The 17,967-nt window shown below is 35.9% G+C and overlaps 2 protein-coding genes across 7 annotated transcripts in view; one reads left to right on the forward strand and one right to left on the reverse strand.

The window, feature by feature from the left end:
* Nucleotides 1–17,967, reverse strand: part of LOC105154884 (uncharacterized) — a 346,927-nt gene that overhangs the window by 161,272 nt on the left and 167,688 nt on the right. The gene's annotated exons all lie outside the window — the stretch shown is intronic.
* On the forward strand, nt 1,755–17,874 carry LOC105154881 (uncharacterized). Its single transcript, XM_011070663.2, has 5 exons — nt 1,755–2,384; nt 7,440–7,681; nt 13,169–13,309; nt 13,648–13,785; nt 14,423–17,874. Exons 1-5 carry the CDS (start codon nt 2,063–2,065, stop codon nt 14,624–14,626), a joined length of 1,047 nt encoding a protein of 348 aa, XP_011068965.1. The 5' UTR covers nt 1,755–2,062; the 3' UTR covers nt 14,627–17,874.

Raw genomic sequence — 17,967 nt, forward strand, 5'->3', positions numbered from 1 at the left:
TTCTTCATGTTTTTCAAAATTGAAATTGCTGAAAAAAGTAATTTCCTACAGTTTATGTCTCTGCTAATTTTAGCCGATCGAATTTAATAGGTTAACAAAAAAATTTAATGTTAATGAAATAGCGCGGGAAAATGATCGACAAGCATGGCTGATACTCTCGTGTGCTAAGAACTCATTCTCTTTCGGTCATTGCTAGCGTGCAGACCACGTGGTGACTATGAACGAGCGAGTGGAACGCAAAGCCTTGCGATTGAGTAACAAGTATTCGTATTTTTGTAGAATTTTGCGAATATTGTTTATTTCATTTAGTTTTACCTTTTGTTTTAATTATTTTTTCTCAACAATAATAAGACTTTTTGCAAAAATACAAAGGATAGTTTTGTTTATCTCAATACTGTTAGATATCTTTGTATAATTATCTTTGAACAAAAAAATACATTCGTATTTGATTCATAGGGTACAACAAAATGAAATGTATTTTTTTTATTAAATCATTAAAAACAGAAATTTCATGTTAAAAAATTTTTACTCTTATGTACATTCAATAAAATAGAGCAAAGCAAGCAAAAATATAAAGATAAAAAAGAATGATAATTTATAAAATTAAAAATACGGTTATTAAAATTAATTAAAAATTAATAAAATTGTCATCTCTTCTCACCCGATATTAAATCAAAGCCAATTTTTGCAAATATTAATTACCAAGTACACTAAATCTCAGTATCCGTTCGTGATGCTTAAGATCATCGTCATCATCATCATCATCACCAGAAAGGTTCGAGAGATAAAACTACAATGTGCGGCAGATCGACAGTGAGTCGACGTTAACATCGCCTACTACGCACATATAGTGGGGACGGAAAGAGTGGATACCAAGGTGGTCGCGGGGAGTTATGAATGAGTTGGTCGCGAGTCCTGAACCACGGATCTTAATGGTGGGGGGTAAAAGCCGCGCACCGTGCAGGAGAAGGGATGACGAAGGAGGTGGCGCGGGTGATCAAGAGAGGGCGAAAATGGTGGGAGGATTGGCCGAAAGCGGGGTGTGGGCCACGTGCTACGGTGACTTTACAATCGTATATAGGCACCGGTCGACGGAGTGGCCAGTACCATACACTGACAGTCATACACCGGGGGCGCACGAGGTGATAGAAAGAGTGAAAGAACTGAGTTCGAACAGGAAGGAAGAGGGAAAAAAGAAGAAAGAAAGAGAAAAAGGAGGAAAAGGAATATAAAAGAAAATACAATAGATAAAGACTACGAGAAGCGATTTACGTATGTCTAAGGCAAACGGATAAATCATCACTATCGTCTCCCTTTAGACAAGTTCATTTCTATTATAACAAACAATTTTTCACCCGCCTTCTTGTCCTGTCTATTCGTTGGATTGACCGCGTCCTCTCTTACTTCGTACCTTGATAAATCAGTTAGTGACAACATCTTTTGAAAGCAAACTTACCTTTCCAATTAGAAAGTGAAATATAGCCCTGTGAAGGGCTTTGGAATCAATACAGGAAGGAAACTGACAATCGACAGCGAGGAAGTAATTGTGAAGGACAACCAAAAAAGAAGAATTTTAAAAAGTAGAAGGAAACGTACAAGGACTACCCTTAACAGTATATCCCTTTGATTCTTTTTCTTCTTCTTGAATATCCCCGCCACCTTATCAAGCACCCACCCCCCCCCCTCCCCTCTTTCTCTCTCTCTCTCAGGATCCCATAACCCCTCTGCCCCCTCATATAAGAATCAGTGCATCGCGTGTGCTGGGACCAGTGCCAAACGGATTGTGAATCTGTGCAGACTGTTTTTTCGATTGTGACAACTCTTCAGGTGATCAGAATCGGTGGCGTATCGTGCGACTGAACGCTGGAGCACACGCGCACCGTCCGCAGTATCCATGTCTATATACGCATGTAGATGTATATAACGCACGTGTATCTATTACTTACATATATACGTACTAATCGCTGACGCGAGAAGACCCGCGAAGGATACACCGGCATTACTTCTGCCTTGAGGCTGTGCGTTCGCGAGTGTTCGCGTGATAGATAGTTATGCGATCACGATGATTGTGAAGAACGCGATAGAAAATCAATTGATGCCAATGGAGATCATACTCATCCGCGATCAGAGGACTACGTCCCACCGGGTCCATGACCAGGCGAGTCCTGTTATGAGAGTCAACGCGCTAATATCAAAGTCAGCGATCTCATCGTTGAAACAAACCAAATATCAGGGCATCGTTGCGAGACGCCATTGCATTAAAGCGATAACCGCGAAAACGCTTAAACGAGAGAAAAAGAGTGATTCGCACCTCATGCCAACATTTTATCATGACCGAAGAACACAACATTCTAACGAATCCTTCAGCGTACTCAGATTTCTAAGTAAGTCAAAGTTACCATCACATATACACATACATACACAATTGTAGTTTGTGATGACACAGCAAGCACTAGATGCTAGCAACGGTAATTGTAAATGTACGAATAAACATTAATATTGTAAATATTAAAAAATCGTTTATTACAATTAAATAGAAGATAAATTGAGATTTTTAACCCGGAAATTATCAATTAATTGTAGATTGTGTATACTAAATTACTTCTTTTTTAATGTAATATAAAATGGGTTGTAGCAGGTGCAAGATTGAGTATCACACGAAAGAAATATCTTTATTGTATTCTGATACAGTATATGCTACGTCGATTAATTCGAGGTGAATGCAGCAAAATGCATTACGTAATTTTAATAATATTTCGGTTGTTGCATTGTACTGTTCTATCTTTGCAGCGTGGTCGTTGTCAATATAAAAGTTGCATCCTCTTTCCGGTTGCAAGGCTTTCTCCGAATTGATTTAGAAATCATATCAGGATTTGCTACATTTGCATCAAGCCAGTTGTTTATATCCCTCACTCCTTATTAACCTTTCGCAACATCGACAAGGAAATATATAGATTGACTTCGCGAGTATATCTACCGAATATAAATATTGTATCTCTAGGATTCAGCCAAATTTTCTATGAACTTCCGTACATTAGTCACAATTCGAAATGAGAAATACCGATTCGTATGTAAAAGAACTCGAGAATCCTATTACTAACATCGATAAACTTGAGTATGACTCGTAAATTTGCACTTGAACTGGATTATGACCTGATGGTAAAACTCGCGTGTTTCGAAACCTTAATCATTGAACGGTGCTCGTCTCGTGATAAGTATCATTAGAATACACGAGTCTAAGTATACTTATCGATCTACAAGTATACGTAATTTTATTTTCTTCAAGTGTTAATGAAAATTTTGAATTTTTTATAATAATTCATGAAAATTATAAGTTTAGCAATTTTCTTTATGTAACATTGCAATTATTTGCGTTTTAAAAAATATTTATTCATTATTTTTTTTAATAATATTAAAATCTATTGCACAATACCTGTTATAAATAATACTTCTGACTTGTAAATATCACAAAGAATATATCGCAAAAATTAAATTAAATTATTTTTAAAAAATTAATTTTAAGTAATGTTTTAATATGAATTTTTTTAAGAAATATATAATAACAAAATATTTCCTTTTGATGCAGTGATAAAGTAAAAAATGTAATAAGCGTGACATTACGCTTTTTTTTTATTTAGTTCACTGTCGCTCATGTCATTCTCTTTTGCGACTTTGACGTCATTTTCGAGCATGCCGATGAAGTATTAGTCATCCACCTTGTAACGGTCCTCCTTATCGATTCTTCGTTTACAAGTTTGCGAATCTTAAGTCTATACGCGTTTTCGTTTACTGTCTTATCAGTTTCTTCCAAATTCTCAATAAAATTGAGAAGAGTGTATAATAGGAGATCTGGATTTCCCAGAATGAATTCAAACATGGCACGTGCCAGGACGTGCGGTATATTTGCCTCCGTCCGCCCACCTGTTGAACAGCGAGGGTCCTACAGGTGGTTTAAATCCTTAAGTTCTACGAACTGTGAAAAGATGAACCTACAGGTTCGTCTTTCAGGAATCTCGGCTAGATGTCCACATATTTTTGTATTTTTAAATGACATAACATACGGTGTTTCGTTGCTTTTATTCTTAAATAAAACGAAATTTCTCAGAACAAATCGATACATTGATGTAACTTCATATTTACAATAGTGGGAACTTAATGTATTCACTATATTCTTTTATGATGAGAAATTGTGTGTGTATGTGATAGAATAATTTATAATAAATTGTCCAACATATATGCGCACCGCGGGTTGCGACCTACCGCAACGTGCTTCGGTCCGTAGATACGAACGGAAGAAAAGGGAGTAGCGGGTCGGGCGTAATGGGGTATAATTGTCGCAAGCAATGCGAGGACAGTGCGTCATTATCGCATTTTTCACTATCTTTCTTGTTGGCCGACAGCAGAGATGCGCTTTGCACCGGTGTTCACCGGCTTTGCGCGCCATACTTTTTTCAACGCGACCACGGGTTCTTAGGAATTTCGATGGAACGCCGTCGTTGAGAGTCGTCGTTGAGGTAGGCCCTCGCAGTATCAATGATATGTAGACGACATTGGGGAAAGTATAAAGAAAGGTAAAATGGCCATCAAAGTCCATAATCTGCCGATTGGTTTCACAGAGATAAACTTTTCTTACTGATAGCAGTAATTGTGGCAAAGAGGATATACACTTAATATATTTAATTTGTTTTCTTTTTAGAAAATTGTGTAGATTAAGGAAATATTAGTTACATAATGGATTGACTAATACATAAAAAAAAGTAATGTTCACCAGAAATAATTTGAGAACAATAGTTTTCCGCCATACGGCATGTCAACGTATTTCTGCGAAAAACAATTAAAATCCTGACGCGTAGTTCCTGAATTAGGTAAATGCGAGAGTAAGTTTTGAGAGCGTCAAGATGCAGACTTTTAAATTTCTTTCTGCTCGAGAATAAGAACTCGTTTGAAAGTATACCTGTATCATCGTATCCCTTTCTCTGCTGACAAATTTGACCGATCGTGGAACTCTAATCGCATAGCAATTAAATACCTAAGAGAAAAAAAGAAGACGGAGTAATTAAAGAAATAAGAGAAAGTAAATGATGTCTTCAAACGACAAGTAAGGAGATATGTTCGTGAATAGCCGAGATTATTTACGTGGATTACTGCGAACTTTGCAGAGCGATAAAAATACTTGCAATCGAACGACTGTTTCTCGAGATACGGTCTTTTTCGTATATGGCGAAAAATATATTGCAAGTACACGTGTCTCTCCTAACATCATTAGCGAACATTAATTGGACGCTTTCCGCCAGGATTGTTGCCCTTTCGAAATTTCTTCTTCTTTTATTTTTACGCTGAAAATAAAGTGTAAAAATATGCTTTTATTGATTGTTGTATATTACACAACTAGCGAAAAAAAAAATGGAATCGATGCAACATGCTTTTACAATATATGTCATTGCAACAATAATACCATATAAAAAAAATTCACACGATTTAGTTTCCCGTTTATTTCTTATTCCATCATACACAAAAAGATACCGAAAAGAATCGATTTTATCGAAATATTTAAAAATTTAACTATAGATATACAGATCTAAAAATAGTTTCGTTGGATTATATATAAAAATAATTATGTAGAACACTTAAGCGTGATGACAAAAATAACATTCTATCAGATTTGATTTGAAAATAATTTTCAGATTTGTATTAAACTAAATTTTTCGATATTCCAGCAAAACTATTCTTTCCGTATAGACTTATCTACGTTAAAATGTAAATTCCAGCACATATTAAACCCTTATCACGTCTTTGCGATTGATTCTGTAAAGTAATAACGCATCGTAGCATATTCACGTTAAAAATTATGGCAATGTGTTCACCGTTGACCGACACGGTTTTGCGTCGTCACTTTGGGGCGCAAACTTCCCTGCGGCAAATTGCTCTCTCATCGCAACGTAGAACGCACTTAAGAGCCGCTCATTAATATGCGTTAAGTGTTCGAGGCGTCTCCCTATGCCCCGTCCCACTCCACGTTTTCTCTACATCTCGCTCTTTTTCCGTCTGCATTTCTGTCTCCCTTCGTTTGTACGGCGCGTCCGTCGCCTGCATCATGCGTTCATGCACATTAAAATTAAATTCGTTAGCGCCTGTGGATGGTACGACACACCTCCGGTTTTCGGTCGCACGCCTGTTCATCCCGATGAACTAACGATATGAATCAAAGAGCTGAAGTTACGTAAAACTGTATATTCTAAAACAGTATCGTTACTGATTGCAAAACGCTATATTACTGATAATTCGACCTGATAAATGTTCAAAACACGATAAATATTATCAAATAATAATGATAAAATCAATCAATAAAAGAAAACAATATTTGATTTCGTAATTTTCTTATTAATAGATAACAGTTGATTTCAGAGAAGAGAAAGAAGTCCGAAATAATGTATGCATAGGCAACTGATAAAATCTACAATATTGATAAATGTAGAATGCTGTATATCTTACGAAATTTGATTTAACTTCAAATCAACATTGCATTTAGCAGTGTCCGTTTGATATACCGTATGCATCGCTCGATTTTTGAAACCTTCAAAACGGTGATGAAGGAAGGAAGGGGAAGGGGAATATGGATTAAACGCGGACAACACGTATACGGTGGCTTCCCATCGTTATACATCCTTCAAATGCGTACGCAACTGTCGATGGTTTGTCGTCGTACCGCTGCACGTGATCCGAGGCCCCTCATCAAGGGTCGTAACTCGCGTAATAATGCGACGACGAATTCGCGGGGACGTAATTCGACGTGCGGTGATCTTGAAACTGCCGGATGATCATAAGACGGTCCCGATCGGAATCTACCATTTAGGCGCTTACTATCGACGAGTGAGTCCCCGAGGGTGGAAACAGAGGGCCAATGAGCCGGAAGCTCAATGATAATTTCACGCAGGCATCTCGCGGCTCTCACGTCAAATCGTGATTACCACCAGATCATTGAGTAGTATCTTCGATTTTTCCTTTTTTAAGATTCTGACAATTCCGTTAATGATGCCCCTACACAAGTTAATCTTCATTGCGGAAAGGGTCCAATCCCGTGGCACTCGCTCGCTGCTACGGATCTTCGATGGAGCCATATTAACGTAACTGTTTCCGCAATCTTTATAGAACCTTATTATTGTATATACAATGTACTAAAATGGCAACTAATGTCATTAAAAAATAAAAAATATATGAATCATTCTGATAATTTGATGAAAACACTTATGCCATCATTTAACAATAAGAAAAGAAACTGAAACATTTTAATATTTAATTAGCTAATTATTGAAGTGGTACTTTAATAGTATAGAATAAAAACGGATTCCATACTGTGATCGATAATTTAATTATAATGTATCATTTAATAATATGGATCATTAAAGCAAAAAATCTAAAGTGACTATTTTTGTTTCCAGGGTTAGGCTGTGCGTTGGTGATTATACTAGCGACGCTGTCAGTGCGAAGTGCTCCGATAATGAATTCCCCGAACAAAACGGATGATATGAAATGGGTGAATCCTTGTGGTGTCTCTACCAAATTACGAACAAACGGCTCCAATCCGGACATTGCTCAGTTGGAGGACCATGATCTCCTCAACCAAATAGTACTCCAAGCGAGAACAGCATTAAAGCATGCACAACTATTTAGAGATGAATTTGTAAGTAATATAGAATACATATGTTTCTCTCTTTATCATTGTCGTCTTCATCGAGAGTTTTGATTGCGTATCTTTTTTTCGTGTATATTAATACAATTCACATTGATACGAGATTGATACGATATTTTATTGAAAAATTATGAATCAAGAATTATCAATTCTTTAATAATTACTTATATGACCTCTTGGAGGAGATCGGATAGAGTGAAGGAACTTTGAGCGGAAGGAGGTTATGGTAGTATTTCCGGTCATCCAAACGTTCGATCGCAGTTCCATGAATTACGATCATAGATCTAAGAAAAAGATTCCAATTTTATAAATCTTGTCGCGTCTTTACATTAATTGCAAATGTCTCATTAAGAATTTTATTTTTTTTCTATTGTAAAAGTATAATATGTATAATAAATATTATACAATAGTTTACTTTAAATTTGCAAAATGAAAATGTGAATTTGATTACAGCTCCCTTTTTAAATTATAAATTTGTATCAAATTTTCTAAATTTACATTAAATTGAAAAAATTTTATTTATATTACGCTACATTTTATTTAATTGTTGGATTATTATTTATTCTTTATTCTGAATTATCTATTCAACTATTATGCATCTTAAAGTTGCGATTGAATCTTGAATTCTGGAAATAATTTTATAATGGAAATCGATTTTATAAGGCAGATAGATACATACGACAGCGAGAAATTTTTGTTTCAAAAGAATCTTCCCAACCAATCGTACCTTATTATCTCTGACCAAGGACAATAAATCACGCACCAGACCCGAGCGGTTTCTCAAGGTTTCTCTTTAGGAGCAATCCAAAAAAGAGATCGACTCGAAAACCGCAGAGATGATGTTTCGCATTCTAAATTTCATTTGTTTTTCAAGAAATATTGTCTGACATGTATAATCCGCTTATAAAACGCACTTGACTTTATTCCTTTCAATTATATATAAGAAAATTTAGATTTTTTGATGTAAAAAAGATTTAGACTTCTAAAATACCAGACACGAGAAAACGCCACTGATTAATTTCTAAACGATTGCGTTTCGCCAAATAATGGTACTAAGAAATAAATACTCACGATTGATCGCTGAACAACATCAGTTAAGACCAGACAAAGACCGTCTTCCACTCTCGTGAACGGTATTTACCTAGGCGAAGCGAGTATATGACCGAGTAAATTAGCATTCGTCGCGTGCATCGAGAAAGGGTATTTCTGCCTCTTCGCATTATAGGGTCCGTTTCGCCCTAGGGCTCCGGCCGAAGGCGGTTAAAAAGCGTTCCCGTTACATCATCGCGCAGCGATACCGGATACCGATGTTTTTTAAGTCAGCGCATAATCCGATATCATACCGGCCGTAGCTCGCTTCTACCCTTGACAAGAAAGACAATAAATCGCGCACGTGTAAATACCTCGCCACTTGCGACATATAAAAGATGGCATGGAAAAGGAGTGAAGTCATAGTTGAACATGATGACAGGGAAGAATCAAGTTTCTTTCCTCGCCGCTCGGCTCACTGTGCTCGCGGCGAGGCTATGAGCTCCAGGGGCGCCTTCCTCCACTGATATCAACTTGCGGCGACACACTGTCTGATGGTCCAGTGTCTTCACCGTCCGACACTCGTTATCGGTTCAGCGTAGGCCGTCTACCGGCAGGGAGAGAAAGGAGTAGATTAGTCAAGGATACTGAGAACGGCGGAAGTCTCACGGCCAATGTATCTTTCGCGTGCGTGGCGCGAACGCGAAGAAAATCATCCGCGGCGAATCATCCTCGCGATCTTTTGCAACTGACAAAACTATTCTTCCAAGAAACATTCCGGGATAATTGAAAATCTTTAGAGTACAATCGTCAATTCGATCTATCTGTAGATTACATCTTTCTATTGCTCGTACATTCTTTAAATTTTTATTGTTTTTTCATGACGTACGACAATTCATCATCTTTATACCGTCTGGATAATTTATAAATCAAATTTATTCGTCTGCAATTCGCAATTTGCGAATAGCGATAGATAGTCTATGTTTTCGCGCGTGTGCAGACGCCAGTACGTGAAGGAATCGGATAAAATATCGGAAGCGAAGGATTCCAATAAATCAGAATCGGAAGCTGCCCCCTCTCCACCGCGGATGGATACCTGTACGCCACACTGGCACACCGCCTGCATACTAAAGCCCAGACCGGATATACAACCTGCCAGTGTATGTACTCGTCTCGATACATACGACACATATCTCCTATCATGGTATACTGCTGTATTCTAATGTCCACTCCCGTCGTTCCTTTGCGCGATGATATATTTTTCGAACGCGATCGTGATTGTTCAATATATCTTACGAAGTCTACAGACTTATAAAAAAAACGGATCGCATAAATATTATTACAAAGATCAGAATTAACTTAATAATATTTCTATATAGAAATTTAAGAACCTGTTCAATCAATATAGTATTTGCAATTAGAATTTATTAACAACATTAGAAATTATCGACTCAAGAGATATATTTATAGGACGTGTTGATATCGCGAACTATTCGATCGACTCTCAAAGCTATCACACCAAAATTTTACAACTTCTAATAACCGGTACAGTAGTGATGCCGCGCTAGAAGAAAGACTGAAAGGCTAATTGATTTTGACGGGTCCTCAGCAGCGCCGCGCGGAGACCATACCTATTCTTGCCAGCCTACTTCCTGCCAGCTTCCAGCCCGGTTTTACGATTATTCGTGCTCCAGTGTGGCCGACGAGACTTTTACGAGGCACAAAAGACCCGCGCCACAGATTTGTCCGCCGTCAGTGGTTGTTAGCGACAATTCCTTTCATTCTACCCTTTTTGTTTCGCTTTACCACCTTTCCCGTGTTCGTTCCTTGCTCTCGCAATCTCTCTTCGTATTTATATATCTCGCGGCGAAAAATGTATGGAGAATATTCAAGCACTTCACAGCGTGAAACAAAGACCACGGCGATCGTTTTGGAACTTCGTGACTTCTAGCATCATTTTCCGTATCGCACTAAAACAAAGATTGCTGAAGTATCGATTCTTAAACGGATTGAGAGCCACCACATCGTGAATGTAACCAACACATCATAAAACGCGACGATAAAAACAAGTTCTTTTCGGCACTTGAAAGGAAGAAAGGTGGACGCGAGTTCAACTCCATTCGTAGTAGGTAGACGCGTAGGTCTCGTTAATGTATTTATTAGTGGACTGCTTACACAAAATTATCGTAAAATTCTGTTTAATTACCCATCAGATTCCTCATTACGTATACCTACACGATGACGCAATTGATGGCCGGTTACCGCCATTACCGAGTATTTAATCTTTTTCGATACAAAGTGTGGGTTTAAAAGTTATCTTTGTATCTTCTTTGTATCTTCTTGGACGCTTTCGTAACGACCGGGGCGTGAGAAGGGCCGATCACTGATCGGCGCACGAGTGCCCGCAGGTACACAAGATCGAACATGCCATAACGAGGGAATGAATTTAATGAATGACTACCGCGATGCCGCCTTTCTATGGGCTACTCTTGCTAGCCACGAATTTCCGCCGCTGTCGTGCCTTCGAAATCCATTTGTCGTCACGTATGCTTACTTTCCACTTGGACATGTCGATATCTTCGTTCATTAACCTGCACGCGAATTCATTCTTATTTTTTCACGGCGTCATATATGCGTTAGAGAGAAGTCTTCGAGGATATATGATTTATCAAGCTATGCAATATGTGGTTCTTGGCAGCGTGGTTATCAGGAATGTTGTTTGCGATCGAAGGTATTATCGCATTCGTAGGCCATACGAGAGTAGTAAGAGTAGTGTCATACGATGATACACTTTCATTCCTACTTGAGATAATAGTGTTACAATGCGTTATCTACACTGGAATCCAAGATATAAGATCAATGAGACGAAATCATCTTTCCGCACATAGGATAACATGTGCAGAATTCTGGATAATATGTGTCAATGCAAAAAGGTTAACACGAGAATTCTTTTGTGAAACAGTTATTTGAATCTTCAAAACCATATCGCAATTGTTCGTCATAATAAGAGGCCGATGACCTATACCACAGCTTTGAAGGCTCATGGGACTGAAATATCAGTGTATCATAAAACATAAATACAAGATACTATAAAAATTATATACTTATTATATAGTATATAATAAATTTTAATTTTATAGAGTAAACAGTAGGGTAACAGGAGGGTAACAGTAAATAGTAGGGTTTATTAGTTCCTTAGAATCTGATGTCAAGTGCAATGAAACAATTTTTCTACATCCAATTATGATACGAAAATGAAACGCGAAAAGTGACTTCCAATATGTTATGCAAGCTTATGTGGCATGTTTCCCTCGCTCTCTATTTCTCGCACTTCCCGGCTCAACGAATGATTCATAATGACTCGTCCGATGTAAGTGATCCCTGATGGGACAATTAGTGTGTCTCGGCTGGCGCCCGAGTTTCCAAGTAATTTCTGGGTAAAGGACTAAGCTGGCTTTTGTTAGCTGACCCATCTCGGTATTCCCGAAAAGTCAGCGTGCCATGGCTGCTTATGGCACGCGCTCTGCCGCATAAAGAGCCGGCACGAACTGTCGTGCGTTACTCACGCGGCAGTTCGCACGGCCGGCTGCGTTTTCATCGTACCAGGAACGAGGGATATCGGGAGACTGATCGTATACGAGGTGTTGCACGGCGTATAATCGGTGACTAAACTCGCTGACATCCAGTGGCGTCGCTTCGCTGCACTATTACGAGAAATTAACGCGAGCGAGTCGGTACTTGCGCTGGCAATAGTGCTGGCACAATTGGCGGATACCTGGAAATACAATAAGAGCAACGCGGTGCACTAGTCCGTGAGCCTTTCGCGAAGTGACAATATAAAGTGACAGTGAGATACACTGCTGTCAAGATATAAAAGCGCCAAACGGCTGTGTACGCATTGCGTTCTTGTTAAATTGTACTAATATTTTTTAAAGAACATTTTTCAACAAAAAAGTGTATACAATATCGTATCAAAACATATATGGTTACAAAAAATGTTATTAATTAAAATTTGTTATTTATTATTTAATATAATATATAATCGTGCTATTAAATAAGCATGATTATATCCTTTAAGGAGATAGAATAAACAGCGACATGCTTTTGCACATGCATGTCACGTATTGTTTTATATATATATATATATATATGTGTGTGTGTGTGTGTGTGTGTGTGTGTGTGTGTGTGTGTGTGTGTGTACACACACACATATACACCTTAATCTATTCCCGTACGCAACGAATATGAGAGATATGCAGAACGATATAGCAATAACGCAACACCCACGCGGAATAATTTTTCTCAAATTTCCGCGAGATTACACGCACTAAGAAGATGATGATGAGGAAACTTGATAGTCCCGCATATCTTTCTTCGATGTTGCGGCTCCTTTTTTGAGAGAAACGATGTATCTAATTGTGCTCATGTTTTTCTTCTATGATTTTGCAGATCAGACAAACTTTCAAGACGGACTTCGCCAGCGTCCACAATTTGTGGAGGAAATATCATTACGCTTGGCTGCCTACACGATCTGAAATACCTAAAGAACTGGGAGAGGAACTGGATAAGGAACATCTTAACAAATTGGATGTACGTTATCAATTAATTTATCTGTCGTTTTATCTGTCTGCATAGTTATTGTTTACAATCTATTACAATACAATAATTTATTGGAAATATATATATGTAAGTAAGTCAATAAATACCTTAATTTTTGCAACCTTAGTTTGTTAAAGATAAAATTAAAGTTACTTACTGACTAATTTGTTCTGCATACACATATACATTCACACATATTTCTAACGTATATATTCTTTTTCTTTAAAATACGTACAGTATATATTTTTTCACGACACGTACATGTGCATGAATAATTACACACCTATAAATGGATGATTAACAGTATGTTCGGATTTATATATTTTCAGATTAACACGTCTCTCGTCGATGCGTATGAATATATGCAGAAATATGCGGTGGGCTTAGAGCAGGTAGTTTTGGATCAAAAGGATTATCAGCCTAAGTATCATCAGAAATTCACAGAAGCCGAATGGAAACTTCGAGCGGTAAGTTCAGTTTCGGGATTATCTTAAATCCGTTATCTTCCTAAATAATTATGTTGAGCCATGAGTATTCGATCTGTAACTCTTTCTCGGCGTGCGGTATAAAAAAAAGAACTGTTGTGCGCGACTTTCACAATAACATCGGCACAATTGGCCTGAATTATTCTGCCTTCTGTTGCTGCAAGTATGATAAAAGACGTTTCGCCAAGTTTTACGATCATTTTACGTAAAGGTTGAGACGTTAAAGATCGTCGCTAACTGCCATTTTATTGACCATTCCGGCAAATAGCTTTGGACGCGCTCAAGTTCCTATTAGAGTTTCTTGTGTTTTTTAGTTTTTTTTTTTTTTTTATATACATCGACTTCGAAAACACATTTTGAAAGATTGCAGAAATCAGTCATCGCCTATTAAAAATCATTAATAACATTTATCTTGAACCTCGTATTTAAGTACAAAACAATGTTACTTTTGCAATTAATTTTAAATTAATAATTTCATTTATATATAAAATTAGAGTAACTTTACATAGATGTTAAAAATTGCAAAATGCTTTAATGTCAATTTTTATTAAAAACTTTTATCATGATATATTTTCCAATTACAAGTGTTTTTAATGTCCTGATGCTTCTCTTTTCTCAGGTTCTGTGTGAGATCCAAGTTGCTATAGAAGAACGTAGTGTAACGCGACGGCCGGACGTCACTCGAGATGTTATGACATCTGATTTCCGAACGATGACAGACATGACGTCCCGTGATCTGCGTGACTGGCTGATTTTCCGCGAATACATGAATGGTCTCGAATACGTGATACAAGTATTTTCACATCTACGCCTACGTCTGTAATCTGTACAATTATGAAGATCCGTAAAAAGCCGAAGAAGGGCTACCAGACGACGCTCTCATCTTACAAAATTAACGTAGTTACTAATGGCTCCATTTTCCTGAGGAGAAGAAATATAGGGAAGAGGATAGAAGGATCTTCCGATTATCTTCTAATTATCATTTAAAGAGCAATTTTAACGAAATGTGTCTCTGCAACAAGGATCGGGCTATTTGTTGGTATCGACGATGAGAATCAATATTGTCGAACCGACTAATATACCGCATCACAATATCTACATTAAGCTTCTATGATAACTTTGAAATAGAAGTGCCATCAATGCTCCCGACACTTCAATTACCATCCTTTTCGATACTCTTTAATGGTACTTCGTACGGAACAAGATAGAATGGAGAAAAAAAGGAAACAAAGAAAAAAAACTGCGTCGTTATTGGCCCACTGGCTTTCGCCGTTACAGTTCACGGCCACATACACATAATCGTGCATATTCACACAAACTATGATTTCGCGCGAAGATGCCCTACAAACGCGCGTGCGTATTTGACTCTATATATGAGAAAGAAAGTAGGATTATCTCTCTTTATGTAAGTTCAATGGCTCAATCATTTAACATTGAACGTAAAATAACTCTCGAGATAATTATTACATATCACGGTTATCTTACAATCTAAGAACGTGATATCCTTTATACTCGATATTTCTTCTTTCAATACGTTATTAACATTGAACATGGCCACGATTTAATTGGCTTGATTTTCAGTAAAGATTTAAATTTTTAAATAATATTCCTCAATATCAATAAGATTTGTGACAATCACTACTGCTATAAGTGATTGTTACATGAAGTATAAAAATACACATAAGATTGGAACAATTGAAAGTACACAGGTAAATTTTACGAAAAATTTAAATTGATTTTTTAAAGTAATGATTATTCACATCGTATTTTGCTTGTCATAGTAGTTTGAACATATGAATACTTTATAATACTTAACATTACACGTTCTATGCTCAGTGTAAAATGAAAAGTGAGTAAGAGATTAACTGAGAAAGAAGATAGTTAATAGGGAGGAATCCAATCTTGCTGTAGGTTCATAATGAAACACAATATTTTGGATCTCGCAGTAATTTAGATCTCTCGTAATTAGATGCGCGTGTACGTATCACATTATGCACACAAAACTCCCACAACACTGTTGAAAGGACTCTCTTCGCGAGCGATTCATACTCTCCACAATCTTATATAATAATTTATTGACTACTTATATATATGTTTCCATATAATATAATATTATATTATGTGTAAAACATTATATATAATATTAGTATATCCATATTTATTCAGATTATTTATTTTATTTTTATAAAGATTTTACACTCCGATTAATTAAAGTATTTAAAGTATCTAGTTGAGCTTAAAAGTGCCTAGTGTATATGAAAGAGAGAAGGCTATAAGACACAATTAAGATTTCGTACATATGTGCAATTATTTTGCTCGCGTGTACGAAATTTCATAATTACAATATTATTAATATCGTGCAAAAGGAGAAGAACGCATCTCCGCGACGAATATGTCGTGTGTCGCGCTGTTGCTACTGCTTCTCTTCTTGACGTACCTTTGCAGGGTATAAGAACTCTAATCACACACAGAAACTTAACGAGGCTGGTTAATTTCGCACTTTTGATCGCAATTATTTCACTCGCAAATGAGATCCTTCTAGTATTATATTTTACTCTATTTTATTCTTTTAAAAAATATTCTTTTACATCATTTTTTTTATGCCAACATCAACATTTTTATTAATATAATAACATGCGAGACTGTTGAAGACTATTGGCAACAGGGTATATCATATAAAAATTTCATCAATCCAAATTTATTATTTTATTCCATAAATCTATCATGATGCTATTTTGACAATCAATATATATATATAATTTTTTAATGCATATGATATATATTTTTATATCATGATCTACTCCATTTTAAATATTTTTATAAATTTCTAAATCATGTCTTAATATGAACATATATATATATATATATATATATATATATATATATGTACATCTTACGCCCTTGCAGTCTTCAAAACTAATACCAGAAGAATTTTTTGGTACTTACGATTCATAATCGCGTGATCTTTTCTAAAAGATCGGTCATAATAGAAAGTTATTGTGCGATCATCTGCAAATAACTAATGTATTAAAGTATGTATTGTCATACTTAATTTTCATATCAGTAGCAACATGTAAATCATATAACAAGTTCGAGATATCATCGACGCAATTTTAATGCGTAAATCATTATTTATACGCACACACATACGTCGCATAAAATATATTTTTATTTTCTTATCATCGCGTCTGTGATATGCATCTTAGAACATCCCTCAGGCGACTAATTTTTTATTTCCGAATCGATCCACGCTTGCTTCCGTTTCGACAAAAAAAAAGAGACAGAGAGAAACAATAAAAAGAAGAAAAAATAGGAAAAGGAGAAAACAAGAAATAGCAGCTAAATATTTATATTATGCTTATATTATACTTATATTATGTATTATTATTTGTATCAAATTTTGATTATTATTTGTATTTTTATTTTATTATTTTAAAATATGAAAATAGTTTATAGATTTTTATAAATATTGATACGTTATGTCGCGTATATATAATGAATAAATTAATTAATTTTGTAAATATTCTTTTTAGAGACTAAAAATCTCGTCACAAAAGTTATTTTATAAATTTTGATAAAAATGTTTTTTTTTTTTAAAATAAAGTAATTGAAGATTTAAAAATTGACTGATATTATATTTGCTTTCTAAAAAGATATTTGATAACTTTTACAGATTTTGAATTGATCTCTCTGTCTCTTTTTATCACAATTTTGTAAAAATGCATGGAACACATAAATAATTAGCATAAAAAGTTAAATACGGTCTAAATGAATGTTTTCATTTATCGTAAAATTAAAAAATTCCAATAATTGTAAATAAGGAGATGTACAAGACCGTAAAAATAAAATTTTAATAATATCGCGACACAAGATAAATTAAATTTGGATTAACTAGTGCGATCGCTTCATATATTGTACACAAAAGATCTGATGAATATAGTTTAATATAGTAATAAACTGTAAATTATACAATTTTATGTATGAATATGTAATCTGAAAATACGGGCTTCTCTCTCCTCAGAATGCCCATTCTGTTGTAGCATATTAAACCAAAGACCGTTCGATATCTTATCGTTCGTTGTTATTTCAATACTACCTTTTTTCCCCCTCAATACGATTTCTTAAAAAGAAAAAAAAATTCAAAATCCTCACAAAGAAATGTGT

This window comes from Acromyrmex echinatior, chromosome 1 (assembly GCF_024713525.1).
Source record: "Acromyrmex echinatior isolate Ae372 chromosome 1, ASM2471352v2, whole genome shotgun sequence".
In the NCBI taxonomy this organism is placed as follows: Eukaryota; Metazoa; Arthropoda; class Insecta; order Hymenoptera; family Formicidae; genus Acromyrmex; species Acromyrmex echinatior.